Here is a 15301-nt window from a genome sequence, read left to right as displayed (position 1 = left end):
CATTCCCTTTCATACACAAAAAGGAAAAATAATCTGATAATTGGGGTGCCCAAGTGTAGGTATGCTCATCAAATGCTTCTTTAAGATCTTGAAGGCTATGTCTTTTGATTCTTCCCATAAAATTGGGTCAGGGTTGTTATTGTTAAGTAAAGCATATAGAGGTTTGGCCATAAGGGAGAAATTTGGAATCTAGGTTTTGGCAATAATCACATAGCCTGAGAAAATCTTACAGTTGACACTTGGTTTTTGGTTGTGGGAAACTTAGGACACCATGAAGTCTATCTATATCTAGGGTAACCCTTGTTCTAATATTAGATTCCCTGAATATCAAACCTAGATTTGGGTAAACTGCAATCTTTCTTTGATAATCCCTTTAAGGATAAAAGCATCAGCAAGTAGATGCTGTCTTTCTAGGAGGAGGCTTGAGAAGAAGAGCAAACATCCAGATCAGCCTTCAGGATTTGCGAGAAGTAAGATAGATTCTCAGTATATTCGTGAGGTGTTACTATCCAGGCAAATTGTTTTTCTTCCCAAGTGGAGGCAAGAAGGTACTGACTTGCTTCATCAACTGGAATAATAAAGAATGCACTGAATAAATCAGTTACAATAAATAACTTACTTCTGGTGGGAATGGATGTTAGTAGCCTTTGAGGGCTGGGAACAGCAGAGTGTTAGAGGATAACAATGTTGTTTATTGCTGGGAGGTCCTGGACAAACTTCCACCCTTAGTCCTAGGTTTTCTCACAAGTGAAATGGGAGTGTTACATTGGCTAGTATAGGAATAATAAGGCCTGGAGTCTTGTAATCTTATATTGTGGGCTTTATGCCTTGAAGGGCTTTTTTTACTTATAGGGTATTGATTAATTCTGGGAAGAGGTTTTTGTTTTTTTGTTTGTTTGTTTTGTTTGCCACCCTGCTTGCGGCTTATGGGATCTTAGTTCCCTGACCATAGATTGAACCCTGAACCCGGGCCCTCAGCAGTGAAAGCACAGAGACCTAATCACTGTGCCACTAGGGGATTCCCTGGGAAGAAGTTTTGAGGGATCTATTTGAATCTTGATGGGAGGTGTGCTGTGAGTTCTGCCAACATCAGTTGGAGATTTTGCCCATAAGGAAGGTGGTAGCTGATTCATTAGGGACAAATGATCAGTGTTTCCAGAATCATCTCTAATACTGTCAGACACAGAACAAATAAAGGATATCTAAGGGTCATTTAATTCACCTGGTTGGTTACTTTGATGACAACTGTCCATTTCTAGAATTAATCCTGCCTTTTGGGAAAAAGAAATTCTGGCATGATACTTCTCTTAGAGGTCTCAGCCTAATAAATGGATAGGGGTGGAGGAACTAAGGAGGAAAGGGTATGTATCTCTCAAAAGGCCCAAGCAAAAGGGAATAGGTCTAGAGACAGGAACCTCTTGTGGTTCATTAGAGATCCCGCTATGTGTAAATTTTCAGTTTTCTGAGTCAGAGGCTGTTTTACTGTAGTGAGGTTGAGCACCCAGAGTGTGACTCCAGATCAGTTAGGACTGGAAGAGATTCATCCACAATCAGGAATAATGTTTCTCCAAGCTGTTTAAGAGAGAGGATTGGGAAGAGCATCTACAGTTTCTCGGAGCCCTGTCATTGAGAATTGGGAGGACTTTGGAAAGGCTGGTTAGAGGACTGAAGGCACCTAAAGCACTTAAATTTGTAACAATCTCTTTTCCAGTGTCCTGGCTCTTTGCAATAATAGCATAAACTAGGAGGGTTTTCGTTTCACTTAGAAGCCTTCATTTGCTGTAGTTAATTAAGAATTTTGGTGATCTTCCTTGGAGGTGACTCGTCTAGAGTGCAAGAGAGCTGGCTTTCCAGATTAACTAAATCTGGAGTGGACATAGTTTCCTATTCTATCTGGTCCCCTTTTTACTAGAAGGGAAAGGTTCCAGTTCAGTCTATTAATAGAGTTAAGAGCTACCCTGGTAGAATGAACATCTGAAGGAATATCAGAATTTTCATTAAAAATAATTTGAAGTCCATTGTAATATTCATGAACAGGTTCATCAGACTTTTGTGTACAAGCCTGAATTTTGTTCCCATCAACAAATTTGAAAAAGCCAATTGTTTGTTGAAGTTGCCTAGCATTTGCCCAAGCCTGATTATATAAATTAGTGGACTGGTCTCCCGGTTGTAATTTTAGAGACCTTTTGGAATTTTCCCAATTAGTGGGTTTTCATTCAAAGCTGGGCCTGGCCTTCACTGACAAGCATATTAACTAGCTGATAATAAGTCAGAGAACCCAGATTGGTAGATTTGAATGACTATGTTAAATTCCTCAGCAAATCTGTGAGAATATTTGGTTACTTTGGGAAAATCCTTGACTACAGCTCAAAGTTGAGCTTTAGTCCTGGAAATATAAGAAATTAAGGGTTTAGCTTCTGGATCCTCAGAAGGCTTAAGTTTAAATTTGACAGGTTCTGACAAGTCAGAAGAAAGAGGAGTGGGGAGAGTTTCAGAAAAAAGAGGAAGTTTGGGGAGACAATTACTGTGGGGAACTTGAGGATATAGAGAAGACATAGGTATCAGGTATCTAGAAGGGAGGGAAGAAGATGTTGCCAGAGGTGGAGCCTGAGACAAAGAAGCCAAGGAAGAAGAGCCTGAGGCTTCAGGAGCCATTTTATCTTTCCTTATTCATTTCTTTGCCTCAGTTAATCTTAAAATCATATTTTTCAGAGAGGCAATTTTAGACTTCCAATTTTGAGGGAAGCCTAAAATACCAATTAAAATAAGCATTCCATTCAGTTCTGGAGCTTTTTTGAGCTATTGTACTCCAATTCAGTTTTAAGGAAATATATTTTGGGGATTTCAAAAGTTCCCCATAATAACCATTGATATTCCAAATTGCCTTTGGTCAGGTCTGTCCTTTAGTTAGAAATGTGCAGGAGGAAAGACCGCAGTTAGGCCAGAGTCCCTGTAGGGGGAGTGCTCTCAAGAAACTTAGGTGACTGGGATCCCATTTCCTCTAGGGTAAAGAACAATTTTCAAATAGCTTAAACAGCTGACAGCACCAATGGCTCAATTCAAACAGCTTACAAGCCAATCTCAGCCAGAATTAAGGATGCAGCTAGGTCCCAGAGGAGCCAGGGGTAAGGCTTTTTTTTTTTTCCAAAAGAATAGGCGGAAGGCTGAAAGACCCAGCACCGTTCCAGAGAAACAACCCCTATTCCTGAAGGAGTGTGTTGAAAGCTAGCTGGCTTCAGCAGAAGCAGCCCCTGTCCTTAAAGGAAAAGGCTGAGGGCGAGCCAGTTTCAGTAAAGAAGTCTGATTTCAAAATCAGACCAAAGTGCCAAATGAGTACTTGCATACAGAATAGGGCCTTAATCAGAAAGGCAAACTCTTTAACTAGATCCCAAATAAAGCCTGGAGAGCTTCAAACAAGAAGGGGTGGGGGGGTGGGGTGGGGGGTGGGGAGGCAGCTTCACATCCAGAAGAAAGACATACCTTCAAATTCCAGGGTCAGTGAAAAAAGCAGGGAGCAACAGTGGACTCAATGTGGGTACCACATCTGTTTGTCCACCAGCCCTGGGTCCTTCAGGATCTTTTCTGGTCCCTGTCTGGGCCAACAAAATGTTGTCCTGAAGCAAATAGACTGCCAGGTATTTCTCCAACAAAGATAGATTTATTTGAGATCCGCAAAGAATTAAAGCTCAGGGTCTGCAACCCTACCAAGCCATGTACATGTCCTCACACAGAAAGGAAAAGCAAATACTTTTATAGAGAGGAAAAAGAAATTGGGAGGGCTATAGAAAAAAGTAAGAGTCCGTGGCTTTCATTGGCTGAGTCTTTGCCAGGAAGGAAGAGGAATCTTTCTTCTTCTGCTGGGCTCTGCTAACAACACAAGGAATGAGAAGGTGTGAGAGCTCCCCCTTCTGATCTCCAGATTCTATTTAACTGAAGTTCCTCTTTATTAATTTTTCACTTAACAAAGCCAGTCCTTCCACTTGTTCATTATACTCAATTCTACCTTATCTACTATGAATATAACTCCAGAAATTTTCTCATATTTCTACTACATCATCAAGTTCTCTCTTTTTATTACATCATTCCCAGAAGGAAACAAATATACCATTAACTCTAACATCATAAAAACAACAACAGAAACAACTTTCCCGACCCCACTTCCCCAGCCAGGTGCATTTCGAATAATTATTCCCCTTCACAGAAAAATTTCCCAGAAACAAATTCTATTTCTTCCACTCTCTTTTAACCCACTAAAACAGCTTTTAGCCCAAAAACAGCTTTTGTCAGTGTCACAAATTGTCTCCAATTTGCCAAATACAGTGGTGAATTTCCATCTTTATCTTATTTGTCCTACCCAAAGCATTTGACCCAACTTGCCACTTTCTCCTCCTTATAATACTTTCTTCTCTTGACTATTTCCATCAGTAAATATTAAGTGTATGATGTTGCGAGAGGGAGAGAGAAGAAAATGTCTTTTAGTCTCTAAGTCTCTTGGTCATGAGAATCCATGTACATGGAGTTCCTAGACTTTTAGCTGAATGCCAGAAATGATATAGATTTTGGAGATGTCTCTCTTTTGGAGGGATTGAGAATATTTTTGCATGTGTGCAGGAAGAAAAATAAACCAGTATTTGATAACTGTAAGTAAACTACAGTTCTTTTTTAGAAACCATACAAATCAAATCTAACTCTTCTTCTACATGACATTTTCCCAAATGTTTAAATATATCTGCCATTTCTGTTCCTCATTTTATTCCTCTGATCCTCAGTGGAAATGGTTATCATAGATATAATTTTGTTACAAAAACTACCTAGGCAGAATTAGAAGGATAAGTATACTTATTATAAGGATTGAACTGAATTCGCTTATCTATGATTAGTACAATGAATGTGTCCCCGATTGTATTCTTATGGAAATCAATTCCAGAACTATAATTTCTAATATCCTATAGACCATAACATGCAGTAAAGGCTTTTGTATCAATGTTCAATCACATCCTATAGATTTAATTTAACATTCCTGATTGCTCTTATGTTTAAATTTGTTTCTACCTCCTATATTATTTGCAATTTCTTTCCCATTGTGTCATCTATGAATCTAATAAGGCTGACTTCTTTGCCTTAATCTCAGTTATTGATAAATGTATATTAAAAGAGAATTAAAATATATATCCTATTACAGTAAACCTCTTCTTGAGTAACGTTGTTCCATTAATCAACTTAAAAACTAGATATGATAAATAGAACTGTACTATATTCCTATTTTCTTTATGTCATAAAAATATATCATGAAAAATATTCTCAAATTTTAGACTGCAGATAAGATATATTATATTCAAAACATTTCTCTACTATTACCAGTCTGACACCTGTAAAAATGAGATATGTAGGTGAACGTGTAGAGAATTAGAACCTTTGTACACTGTTAGTGGGATGTAAAATGGTGCAGTCACTGTGGAAAACAGTAAGGCAGTTCCTCAAAAAATTAAAGATAGAATTTCCATATGACCTAGCAATTCCACTTCTGGGAATATACCCCAAAGAACTGAAAGCAGGGTCTCAAACAGACATTTGTACACCCATGTTGATGGCAATATTATTCATAAAAGGTGAAAGCAAACCAAGTTTCCATCAATGGATGAATGAATAAACAAAATGTGGTATATTAATACAATTAAATATTATTTAGTTTTAAAAAAGGAAGGGAATCCTCACATGCTACAAGATAGATGGAACTTGAAGACACTATGCTAAGTGAAATAAGTCAGTCACAAAAAACCCCAAATACTTTATGATTCCACTTCTATAAGGCACTTAGAGTAATCAAAATCATAGAGACCAAAAAGTAGAATGGTGGTTTCCAGGGACTGGGGTGAGGGAAGAATGGGTAGTTATTGTTTAATAGGCACAGAGTTTCAGTTTTGGAAGAAGGAAAATATTCTGGAGATGGTTGGTGGTGAAGGTTGCACAAAAGTGTGATTGCATTTAATGCCCCTGAACTGTACACTCAAATATGGTTAAAATAACAAATATTATGTTATATATTCATCACCCCAATTTAAAGAAAACAATATTCAAAATACATTTTCCTAGCACAGGGAACTCCACTTTGCTGTACAGTAGAAATTAACACAACATTGTAAATCAACTATACCCCAGTTAAAAAAAAAAAAAAAAAAGCACTGAAGCGTAAAAGCTAAGTGAATTTCCCAAAGCCACAAAGTGCTAAATGGTAGAGCTAGGATGCAAATGCAGGCATCCGAACCCCACAGCCAATGCTATGCTGCCCCTCAGTAAGGCAATGTGGTCTATTGGCCCGTGGCCTTGACCACTTGCCATTAGAACATAAGCTTATACTGTCACTAGAGGAAGCCAGAAATGAGAGAGTAAAATGGGAATCAAAAGCCCCAGATCTGTTTTTTTCTTCTCAGCTCTCTTGGGTCAGGTATGGATGAGGTCCTATTTAAAAATGCTTCTGAGATAGCCATGCACAACTAACCACCACAGTTGGTACACCCCTATCCTGGTAGCATGAAGGTTCACCCCTCCCCATCCTCGGAAGACCAATCCAATAAAAAGGCATCACTCAGAGGGCACCCCTTTCCCAGGCCGAGCTGGGAGACTTGCCATTTGAACCATGTGTGGGAATCCAGCCCTGTCAAGCTGCTCCAGACCACTGCTTTCAGACTAAAAATTAAAAAATCTTTATTTTTTTATACTCCATTCTATGCAGCATCTCTTGAAAAATAATGTTTTAATAACACGTATAAGACAACTGGTAATAAAGCAAAATTTATACGTGTGTGTAAAAAACAAACAGACAAAAAATACATTTTCCTTAAAAATTATTTGGATTAGAAAAATAAAGTTCTCAGAATTGCAAATAAACAAATAAATAAAATTGGTTTACATTTAAAATTACTAAAAGTATATCTTATTCTAAATGAATTATTTGTGTATTTTTAATAATCACAAAGTAACTAAAAATAGCTTATAGAGTTTCCCTGTAAATCATTTTCTACCAGTATAAAATTATATACCAGTATACCAGTATAAAATCAAACCTAACAGTATAAAATTAATTGAATCAATTAATCCTTCATTAAGAAAAATTAAAAGCTAGGTCAATTTTATTTCTCTTCTATGTTCTTTGAATTCACCAAATTTCATTGACATTGGCCTTGAAATGCACATTTGCTTCTAGATATCTGATATATCACTTATTTGGACCTTTGACAATGAATTCATTTTCAATGAGGAAACTATTGTCATGTTTTCAATATACTCTATTAGCATTTTGCTTCTATTTACTATTTTAGTGATATTTATTTCTAACAGGAAAGAGAATGGAAATCAGAACTTGACAAATCAGATTTATTTTTCTTCTCAGTTAGCATTATTTTACGGCAAAAGTGCATGGTATTACTGCAGTGTTTTAAGGAGAAACATGATAAATGTAGTTTTCAATTATTGTATTTTCTAAATGTATAACGTATTGGTAGAAGAAAACAAGGGAGAAAAAGGATAGAAGTACAATTAAATATCTATAATGTGAATGAATCACTCAACAATCCAAAGAACCAACTGATATGTAAGCACATGTTACTTCCTCAGCACTTTGATGACTCCTAAGAGTAATACAGTAAGATGTTTGGTGTGGTAATCCAATACTTCTGGTATAGTCTGTGTTCTCTTAAGAACACTAAAATGCAGTGAACTGTTTGCAAGGAACATGTATGAAACAAACAAACAAACAAACAAACAAAAATCATTGGAAATCATTAAACATGCCCTATTTTAAACTCTAGGCTGTAAGTGTTTTAAAGTTTAAGAGAATAGTGAAAATATTGATAATGGGGAGAATTGTGAAAAAAATTTCAAGGAAGTGAAAATTAGGCCTAATAAATGCCTAGGATTTAATCTATAAAGGAAATAAAAAGAATGTTTCCAATGAGGAGAAAAACATGAGTGTAGAGATTGGAAAAGCTGGGTTTAAGTCCAAAAGAAAAATCATTGTGGTTATTATTATGCTGACATGGGTGTGGTATTCAAAATTTTAAATTAGGGTTGTTAACCTCATATGCAAATTTTTTTTTATAAATTTATTTATTTATTTTTATTTTTTGGCTGTGTTGGGTCTTTGTTGTTGCGTGTGGGCTTTCTGTGGTTGTGGAGAGCAGGGGCTACTCTTCCTTGCGGTGGCTTCTCTTGTTGTGGAACACGAGCTCAGTAGTTTCAGAGCATGGGCTCATTAGTTGTGGCTTGTGGGCTCTAGAGCACAGGCTCAGTAGTTGTGTTGCATGGGCTTAGTTGCTCCACAGCATGTGGGATCTTCCCGGCCCAGGGATCGAATCCATGTCCCCTGCACTGACAGGCAGATTCTTAACCACTGTGCCACCAGGAAAGTCCCCTCATATCCAAATTTAAAGTTGTTATTTCTCAGGGTTTTGGTAAATCTCCTCTAATTGTGTGAAAAAAATGTGTGTGTGTATACACACATGTATGTAATTGTGATATTACCAGAGAAATGATTTCTGGCTTTTATCATATTCTTAGAAAGGTCTAACTTACACCAGCTTATAAAAACATTGATGTAAAGTTGGAAGATGTTGAAGTTACACAGTTTCTGGTGAACTGAAAGACTAATTCAGGGTACTTGTTCAATAAGTATGTTTAGGCAATGGAAGACTCATGTACCTTCCTGTCAATAAAATTTTATTTGAGGGAGATAATCACAGTAGTTCTCTGTAGGAATGATGAAAACAGGGCAACTTGAAGAGAAGGTAGTAAGCTGTGTAAACATTAAGCATTTGTAAAACTTATCATTAGCATATTCCTTATGTTAAATAACAAAAATTCAACCAGATCGATTTTAAAGATCTAGTTGGTTTTATTGAATGATTCATGAATCAGGCAGCATTCCATCTAGCAAACAAAAAATAGCTCTGCCTACCTGTAGAAAGGAAAGGTTTTTAAAGGCAGAAAAGGGGCAAAAAAAAAAAAGGAAATTATTAGCAAAGAATGCATTGCTTCAGAAAAAGGTTGCCCTCCTAACGGGAATGGAAGGGCCTGTTGGGCAGGTTACCTCACTTAGTGCTGACCAGCTAATTCCAGGTTTTCTGAGTAAAAGTTACATTCCTGGAGGAGTCTTGATTTGGTTACATGGGCTTAGAACAACTGACTCCATTTTGGGCCTATTTTTTCTTTTTAACACTTATTTCTTGATTGAGAAAACTCTTGCAACTAACCTTTTAAACGCCTCCTTTACATCTTTGTTCCTAAGTGTATATATCAGAGGGTTCAGCATGGGTGCAATGATTCCATAAAAGAGGGAAACCATCTTTCCCTGATCCTTGGATCTGGGTGAAGGTGGGTGCAGGTACATGGAGATAGCTGTACCATAAAAGAGTGACACCACAATTAGATGGGAGCCACATGTTCCAAATGCTTTTTGTCTACCTTCAGCAGATTGGATTCTCAGCACTGCTTGGGCAATAGAAGCATATGATATAAAAATAAGTGTCAAGGGTACCAGATGGAATAGCACACTTACAAAGAATAGTTCAGCCTCATTTGCTGTTGTGTCAACACAGGACAATTTGAGCAGTGTGGGGACTTCACAGAGAAAGTGATCTAGTACATAGGGGCCACAGAGTGGCAGCTGGACAGTCAGGGTAGACAACCACACTGAGTTGCTGAAACCACTAATCCAGGATGCAGCTGCCAACTGGAGGCAGAGCCTTTGGTGCATGATAACTGAGTAATGGAGAGGCCGACAAATAGCTACAAACCTATCAAAGGACATGACGGCCAGCAGGACACATTCAGTGGCCCCCAAAGCCAGAAACATGAACAGCTGGGCCACACAGCCACCGTAACTAATCACCTTCCTGGTGCTGTATAAATTTACCAGCATTTGTGGAACTGTACTTGTGGTGTAGCAAAGATCTAGGAGTGACAGATTGGTAAGAAAGAAATACATGGGCGTATGGAGTCTGGGGTCCAGGCGTGACACTAGAATAATGGTCAGATTCCCAAAGATAGTCACCATGTAAGAAATGAAGAAGACCACATAGAGTGGAAACTCCAGCCACGGTCGATCTGAGAAGCCTAAGAGGATGAACTCCAATGGGATGCTCTCATTTACTGGATTCATGATCAATGTTTCAACGCTTGGTTTCCTGAAAACATAAAAATTCGGGAAGTCAATGAACATATATTTATTAACTATTTCAATTATTTATAATCACTTTCCTACCTGTTTGAAGACATTTACAGAACTGATATTGCTTGTAACATGAAAAATACATAATTATCTAAGCATTTCTAAAATTCAGTCTTTCTATATCTATATCAGCACTTCAAAAATGAAAGCCAAAATTTTAAAAGTAAATACCTGTTTTAAAGAGTTTTAATAAAATTTGTTCTTTGATTTTGTTTCCTGTCATTTGGTTAATTTTCATTTGCACTGCTTGCCACATGGATAGCTATTAGGAAGTTTCGGTTACAGTTCCTGCTTTGTTGCTTTTCATTTTGATTTTTCCTCAATGCCAAGGAGATTACTCTCTCTGAAACAATTACTCTATCTGAGACTGAAACAGTTAAAATTATTTAGACCACCCCCAAACTATGTTTGTAGATTTGTTCTAGCAAGCTATCAGACACATTTCCAAGGAACATGTCTTTTACCTTTTAGGACTTCACAGAATCAAAATAAAAAGATATTAATAACATGGGATTTGGAGCCAAACAAGCCTAGGTTCAAGTCTCTACTATATAAGTCATGAGTCATTAATGTTTCCGGCAATGTTTCTTATAGTCTATGAATTTCAGGCTTCCATCAATAAAATGAATATAACAATGCCTTTCTAGTATGGTGGTGTTAATGTGAGTGAAAGGAATTGTAGTGATCCAAGCCCTCTGAGGAAAATTGCTTATAAGTTTTAGAACTCTTAAGTGTCCTAGGGTTACCAATAGAAAATGACTCTTTGAGTTGAAAACTTATCTTCTGATTCCCTCCACAACTCCAAAACCATTGACCTCAACAATAGAGGTAATAGTGACTATCTGATGTAAGTTATAAATGTGATCTTTAATGGAAGTTGTCTGGCATAGTGCCATACAGCAGTGTGAGTTAAAGTATCATAGTGATGCAGGAACTTTGAGATGTTTAGAGCAGAGGCTGTTCAGAGTCCTTAGTTTGCTGGAAGTACTAATACAGTTGTTCCTCCATATCCACAGGGGATTGATTCCAGGACCCCCTTGGGTGCCAAATTCCAAGGATGCTGAAATCTCTTATATAAAATGGCACAGTATTTGCATATAACTACACACATCCTCTCATATATTATAGTTTAAATCATTTCTAGGTTACTTATAAAACCTAATACAGTGTAAATGCTATGTAAATAGTTGTAACTACAATGCAAATGCTATGTAAATAGTTGGGCAGCAAATTTAAATTTTGCTTTTTGGAACTTTCTGGAATTTTTTTCAAATATTTTCCATCCGTGGATGCAGAACCCACGGATAGGAAGGGCTGACTGTATAAGCCAAAGCCATCAGTAAAAAGTGTATCCATCCCAAAATTGTCTACCTTACTAACACTACCCTATATTATTTTACTATTATTTTGTTGGTATAGAAATGTGAATTTAATGATAGAAATGTAATTTTTGAATTATTATTCGATGTGTATTTTAATTTTGCTCATTTATTCTTCAGCTCTCAGTACAGAGCGGTAAACAAGGCTTTTGCTATGCCCATTGATATGCAGCTGTCAATAAAATGAGGTATGAGATAGAGATGTAAATATGAACGTGAAAAAATGCTCAAATCTTCAAGGGAAAAAATGAGTTTCTTAACATATATTTAGCATGCTTTCATGTGTTTACATAAGGCAATATAATATTAATTGTCAGTATTCATACATGTATAAAATTTACCTGGAAGTATGAAGAAGTGTTAAAATTTGTTACCTCTGGGGAGTGGGAATAGAGAGAGAGTAAATCAGACTTTAATATTTAACTTTACTCCCGCTCATTTTAATTTTTAGTAAACAAGTATTATAATAACTTTTCTTAATAAAAATTATTATGTATTATATGGTAACTTTAAATGTCTTACTTGTACTCTGCATTTTACTATAAGGATCAGCATTGCTTTAGACTTTAATACCATAAGAAAACAAATCATATATAAATATAGTCTTTATCTCTTAGTAGATCCTTAGACTGACTGAATTTAGGCTCTACACGGAGATTTTCTAAAGGAATATGGGAGCAATTGGCACCTTATTGGCAAAAAAAAAAAAAATTGCCACCGATTATAAGAATTTTGAAAAACAGGATAAATATGTAGCTAAGGCTATTTTAATTTATATTGCCTAGATAAATATGAACTGTTATCACCTGCTTGCCTGTATGTTGGTGACATTACATTCCCCAGCTACCTACTAGATTTTCTCACTCCATGACTGAGATTCAAGGATTCATAATAAGCAGGTTCAACAAAGTCTTAGCAACTTTTTTTAACCTTTTACTATGGAAAGAGCTTTCAGATGAGAAAGGAAGACAAAAGTTGTAGTTCACATCTTGCCACCAAGTCACTGCACAACTGGGCAAGTTACTCAATGCTTTTGGAAAGCAATTTGATCTTCTGTAACACTGGAATTTTGTTTTTCAGTTAACATAAAAATTATTTACTTTTAAACTTTCTCAAGAAATTACCATGCCTCTGTGAATGTATGAAAGGTTTAAAATACTACACTGAACTCTCATATTCCTGCTGGAGCACAAGAATAAATAATAGTAATTTTTTCCACACAACATTGTAATCTAACTTAGAACAGAGAGGGAAGTTTTGTTTGTTTACTCGCATTTCACAAGAGACTGATTCAGGCAGAAATTTGAATTAGGAAGCTTGGAGAGTTTATTTTCCCAAGCTAGTACATAGCAGACTGAAGGTTAGAATGCAACACTGCTCTGCTCTAAAGTTTTAATTTTCAGTAGAGATAACAAATATGTGGCTAAGTAGCATTATAAACAAATAAATGGAATTTAGAAACTGGGGCTGAGTTAAAATTTTCTAAGTGATATAATGATAAATAGTCCTTAAGAGATGAGTGCTCAGAACATCCAAATTTCAGTATGTTTTATAGAATAATTTTTAGAAAAGTGTTCTACATACCTTCATTTTAAGCATTAGAGATAGGATGATTTCTGTGTCTGTGTGTATCCAAGAACCTTTAATTCTAATAGGACTAATTAGAGGCATGTGGATTTAACCACCTCTTCATAAGCTATTCAGTTATAAACAGATATGATGAAGTTTGTTCAATCCTTTGTTCCAGTCTTTAAATGGCAAATTATGAGATCTCTGTCCTGGATAAACTCAGAAAATATAAGAATAGGAATAAAATATTGCAGACAACCAGAATATATTTTTCCAGCATCACATTGCAAAGTATTATGGTATTAACTGCTATTTTCAGAATTCTCCGCACCACATCTGCAAAATAAATGAGGATAGAAAATTTTCTCTGTTAATGTTGGTGTGTGCTCTGGCTTAAGGGAAGGTAACAATCCTCTTGTGTTTAATGGTAATTGACAGTGATATCCAATGGGAAGAGACAAGGAGGACCTCTCCATGAAGCGATATTTCATTTTTAGCTTAGATTTTCTCTACAATACCCTTTCTCTGGAGACTGTCTAACTTTTTCCAAGACAAAAAGGAATGATAATAGGGACTAAAATACTTTATCAAATAAAGTTTGGATTTTGTGCTGTCAAACTGGGACTTAGTTTCTTCTTGTGAGCTACTAAGTGAGTTCTGTGAAGCCACATAGAAAACTGTACATTTGCTCTGAAATTCTGAGGTTAATTTCTGTACAGTAAAATAGACTTCTGTTTAATTTACTGTTAGAAATATTTTTATTACCTTGATTTACATAAAGCAGTTTTATTTATTATATCCAAATATTTCTTTTTTTCATAGACTCTTGCTTAGTTTCTATCATTTCTCAGCTTAGATAAGAAGCTCTCCCTTGGTTTAATCTAGTTTCCTAGATTTGGGGGGGCAAGATTTTAAAAATGATTTGTATTTTTCTATAGTCTCTTCTATCCAGGATTTAGTTTTATATGATGTATTACATAGCTCCATAACAATTTTACAGATGAGTAGACACAGGAAAAATATGTTTCTAATTATGAAAAAGTTAGTATCTACAATATAAAAAGTTTTTACAAAGTCTAAGAAAAAATACGTAATACAATAGAAAAATAATATGAAGAAATAATATGAACATACAACTCAAAATAGCAAATCTATATGAGGTTTTAAATTTCTAAGTAATCAGAGAACTATATTGAAGTAATGATGATAATCACTTATCAGACTGAAAAAAAAATGTAACCAGCAGTAACTCCTATTCCTAATATTGCTGAAGGGAAAAGGCTACTCTCACAAATCATGGGTAGAAATTCAAAGTGTCACTAGATTTTTAGAAGTAAATAGGACAGTTAATCTTGAAAATACACATATATCCACCAACCTAGCAATATATTAATGGAAATCTATCCTATGGAATAAAATTATCAACATGTAAAGACATAGGAACAAGAATTTTTATTGTAGCAATGTTTTTAGTGGCCAAAGATGGAGAAAAATGTTCTCCCTCAATGGGGAATTGACTGAATAATAATCTGTACCAGTAATTTGCCTGCAGTATTGCTGAGTGAGAAAATGAAGGTGCAAGAAAGATTAGATAACATAATCTTAGGTATATAAAACAATGATTAAAATGCTCTAAATATAATTTTATGTGTTGTATGCCTCTACAGGATTGTATGAGAATGAAGAAAATAAGGAAGGACACTTATTAGATGCTTAACATGGACAATCCAAAAGGAATAGAGGTGGAAGAAGGAAGGGGCATCAAGTAAAACAAGAAAAGAAAAAATTAAGACAATCCACACACACAAAAATGTATAATATTTTTAAAAGTCAGCAAACCAATAAGAGTGTTTACCTCTGAGTGAGCATGAGGGTGTGATTAATCAGGGGAAAAATGATGTTTGTAATGTAGAAATTCCTCTTTTTTTTCCCACAAGTTCTTATAATAGGTAATTTAATTAAAGGAAATAGTGGTTTAAAAAGAAAATAGAAGACCAAACCAATAAGAAAATATGAATAAAAACAAGCCTTTAGTTTGCAGAATAGACCAAGATAAGTAAATTTAAAAATTTCAGTAGTTGAAGTGAAAAATTAAGAAATAATGCCCAGTTAACAAGGGTCTGGAAAG

General features: G+C 35.7%; 1 protein-coding gene across 1 annotated transcript; it reads right to left on the bottom strand.

The window, feature by feature from the left end:
• Nucleotides 1-9214: 9214 nt before the first annotated feature.
• LOC130831687 (olfactory receptor 2B6) lies at nt 9215-10156 on the bottom strand. The gene has a single exon (XM_057700036.1). It carries the CDS (start codon nt 10154-10156, stop codon nt 9215-9217), a length of 942 nt encoding a protein of 313 aa, XP_057556019.1.
• Nucleotides 10157-15301: the final 5145 nt, after the last annotated feature.

Source organism: Hippopotamus amphibius, chromosome 11 (genome assembly GCF_030028045.1).
Source record: "Hippopotamus amphibius kiboko isolate mHipAmp2 chromosome 11, mHipAmp2.hap2, whole genome shotgun sequence".
Taxonomy (NCBI): domain Eukaryota; kingdom Metazoa; phylum Chordata; class Mammalia; order Artiodactyla; family Hippopotamidae; genus Hippopotamus; species Hippopotamus amphibius.
This window is presented reverse-complemented; position numbering and strand designations above follow the sequence as displayed.